At 36.1% G+C, this 3,441-nt stretch overlaps 1 protein-coding gene across 1 annotated transcript in view; it reads left to right on the forward strand.

Annotated features, from left to right (window-relative positions):
- The window catches only part of LOC117113622 (CD9 antigen-like), a 5,249-nt gene extending 2,554 nt beyond the window's left edge, over positions 1–2,695 (forward strand). Inside the window, exons 2-4 of the mRNA XM_033257022.1 lie at positions 98–310; positions 2,151–2,327; positions 2,496–2,695. Coding sequence (XP_033112913.1) covers positions 98–310; positions 2,151–2,327; positions 2,496–2,639 — 534 coding nt within the window. The 3' untranslated portion in view covers positions 2,640–2,695. The remainder of the gene's footprint in view (positions 1–97; positions 311–2,150; positions 2,328–2,495) is intronic.
- Positions 2,696–3,441: the final 746 nt, after the last annotated feature.

The raw sequence follows: 3,441 nt of genomic DNA on the forward strand, positions 1-3,441 counted from the left end.
CAGTATATGTATACACATATATATTATTTCCTATGGCCTATGCCTTATTGGTATCGAGCTTGTATCCCATTGCATATATCTTTATTATTATTATTAGTGCGTTGGTATCGCAATCGTTGCTGTTGGTCTGTGGCTTCGGTTTGACCACCAGAATGACATCTACGTGCAGCAGATCAGAGCAGCTGACACTACCGTAGAGATCTACTACATCGGGACCTATATCACCATGGCGACAGGATGCGTTGTCATGGCAGTTGGCTTTCTTGGATGCTGCGGAGCAATGCAAGAAAGCGTCTGTATGCTTGTATTTGTGAGTTGGAAATAATTATTTGTTTGTATTCTATTTTAATTAAATTATTACAGAGTTTCTAACATAGTTTGTTGAATTTCTTTTATCACACGATAAAAATAAATACATACAATAAATAATCTAAGTCAAATTACAAATTACAAAAACTAATTAAAAATTCTAGTTAAAAGTAACAAAATTCTAAATGATACAAATTCTAGTTAAAATTAACAAAATTCTAAATGATACAAATCGTGTGAATGGTGGTCATAATAAGTTTCAAGAAAAACTTTAAGGCATGACCACCTACTACAGCGCCAGTCACAAAAATATAAAGAAAACAAAATCAACGGGAGTAAAGGAAGAAAAAGCTTATTTTTTACATTTTTACCTTTTTATATAGTTACTTAACTTTTATACAAGCAGAAGAAAAAGAAAAAATGTTTTTGTCATATACATGAAGCAGAGTTTGTTTATATTCGCATTTGAAACTAGCAGTAGAGTTTTTTTGTTTAAAGTCCAATGATATATTTTTCCATAACTTGGGTCCAAGATATAGAATAGAACGTGATATGAGTTTAGACGAGCGCATTCGTTTGGAAGTTAGTAGCAGAAAAGCGTAAAGTAGGAATGAATATCGGAAGGTTTAGTAAATAACGATGTAATAGTAAAAGGATTAAACATTATTATTGCCAATCAAAAAAGTATTGTGATTGCAATTTTACCAACTTATAAAGCACTGGGGGTTCACTATACCCATTCCAGAGGCCCATTGTTTCTTGGTTTAGACCCAGGTTCCCCTGCATTATTCATGCGGCACGATGTGATCCAGAAAAACTAGTCCAGTAGACACCAGCTCAAAAAGGAAAGTCAGGATGTCGTCACCATGAGTTCGTCCATGTGTCAGTTAGATAAATAATTAATATTTCTTTACGGTACGCAGTTACAAGATTTCAATCTAGTGACATTTAGACAGCACAGTTTATTATTCTTGAACTTCCATTACGGCGGGTTTAATAAAAGCAAGTAAATAATCATCGTGTCCAGTAACTTCCCCCTCTCCGGGATTCCCTGTAGAACCATACGTACAGTAATAATCCTTGTTCAGAAGCAAAGTACAGTATTTCTGTAGCATTTCGCACACGTCTTCAGTGACGTATCTAAGAGTTGGAATGGGGTCGGGGCTGATTGGGCTCGTAGGTTGTTGAAGTGGTGGATTGATTAAGTGCGGAGGGGGTGGATTGATTGATTGATTGATTAAGTGAGGAAGGGGTGTTAGTTTGCAATGAACACTTAAAACAGCGTGGAGGATTTAAACACAAACTCCACTCATTTTTGTCCCACTTTTGGTAACACGAAGGGTTTGCCCGACGGGGGGAAGGGTCCGATGTCTCCAGTAGCGGATTAAAGGGGAAGGGACCGAGTCAGCCCGGGCCCCTACATTGTTCTATTTTTTTTAATAGAGATATATAAAAAAAATTATATATAATGCAATTTCCGGCCAGCTAGAGGTGCCATAATCACAAATTTCTTTTGGCATAGATCCTCCATCTGTGAAAGTACTTTCCCGGATCCTCTCTATTTTGAATTCCTGGATCCGCCACTGGTCCCCGACGGGGATGGAAGGGTGGGGCTTTCCTCCACGCTGTTTTTACAGTGAAGTTATATTAGATGACTTTCAACTACTCTGTTTTTGCTTAGCATATAATTTTCCAGCCCCTCGTTTGTAGACTCTTCACAGCACCAGCTCCCTTCAGAATCAGTAACATAGTTATTAGAAATCATGGAGGAATTAGTTTAGAAACGATGATCCAAATTCATTGGGAATGTTACGTACCATAATTAAATTTTCTTTTCACAGTATTTCATCGCCCTATTGAGTATATTTGGTTTGGAGATAGCCGGCTGTACATGGTGCTATGCTAATCGTGAACAAGTTGGCGAGAAAATCAGCGTTGAATTTAGCAAAATAATCAAAGACAGATATAAACAAAATGATATTGCGGCACAGAGAGCGGTCGATTTTGTACAGGAGAAGGTAAATATAGGCCTATGGGTTTGTGATGATGTACACGGGTGTTTGATGCACAACGGTGGGCGCCTGGGTGTGTGGGTGTGTGTGTGTGTGTAGGCCTATTAGTATATATATATATATATACATATATATATATATATTTATATTACACATTGTTTCGCATTGTTTCAGTTTAAATGTTGCGGTATTGATGGGCACATGGACTGGTTTGAGTCAGGTCAAGAAATCCCAGATTCGTGTAATTGTAATACAACTGAAGGAAAATCGGTTTGTTCAGAGAGAGGATTTTACACAAACGTACGTTTTCATCGATAGGCCTATTTGTATTTTGTATTCTCCAACATTAGAATGAGCGCAGAGTAGAGGTATAATGGAATGGACCTTTCACATGAATGTCAAACATTCTTAACAACTGACCAATCAGAACAGGACCTGAATGTATATATATTAGGAATCAGTTTTATTGAGGTAGGACAAAAAAGAGAATTATTAAATGATGAATGAAATGATAACTATAGTTTACATTTTTCATGAAAGTTTAAAATTCATTTAAATCAAGCCTTTCATTACATTTTAAATAAGGAGCGTCTTATCTTCCTGAGCGGGTTCCATAAATATTAATGTAAGCCTAAAATTATGTATTTTAAATGTATTGTTTTTATATGTAATTGGCCAATGGCTGTTAAAGTAAAAAAATGATAACGACGATTTTAATGATGATAATGATGATGATAATAATATTGTGATGGATAATGATGATGATGATGATGATGATGATGATGATGATGATGATGATATCGTGATGGCTAATGATGGTGATGGATAATGATGACGGCAGTAATGACGACGACGATGATGTTAGTGGTTCTGATGATAACGATGATGACGTTGAAGATGATGTTTGCGATAATGATGTTGACGATGGTTATCATCATCAGGCATCATCATCATCCTCCTCCTCACCATCATCATAAAAAAAAAAATAACAATAGAAAATTATCTTTAAAAATGACGAATAAGTAAAGATAACCTAAGTAAAGGTGCACAGGTAAAAACAGGCCAATAGCGTCATCCATCAATCACAGTGACCTCTCATTTGTTTTTTCTTGGCTTAGAT

The sequence above is a fragment of the Anneissia japonica genome, unplaced genomic scaffold, assembly GCF_011630105.1.
Source record: "Anneissia japonica isolate Jap-2015-1 unplaced genomic scaffold, ASM1163010v1 scaffold287748_len1686314_cov196, whole genome shotgun sequence".
Taxonomy (NCBI): Eukaryota; Metazoa; Echinodermata; class Crinoidea; order Comatulida; family Comatulidae; genus Anneissia; species Anneissia japonica.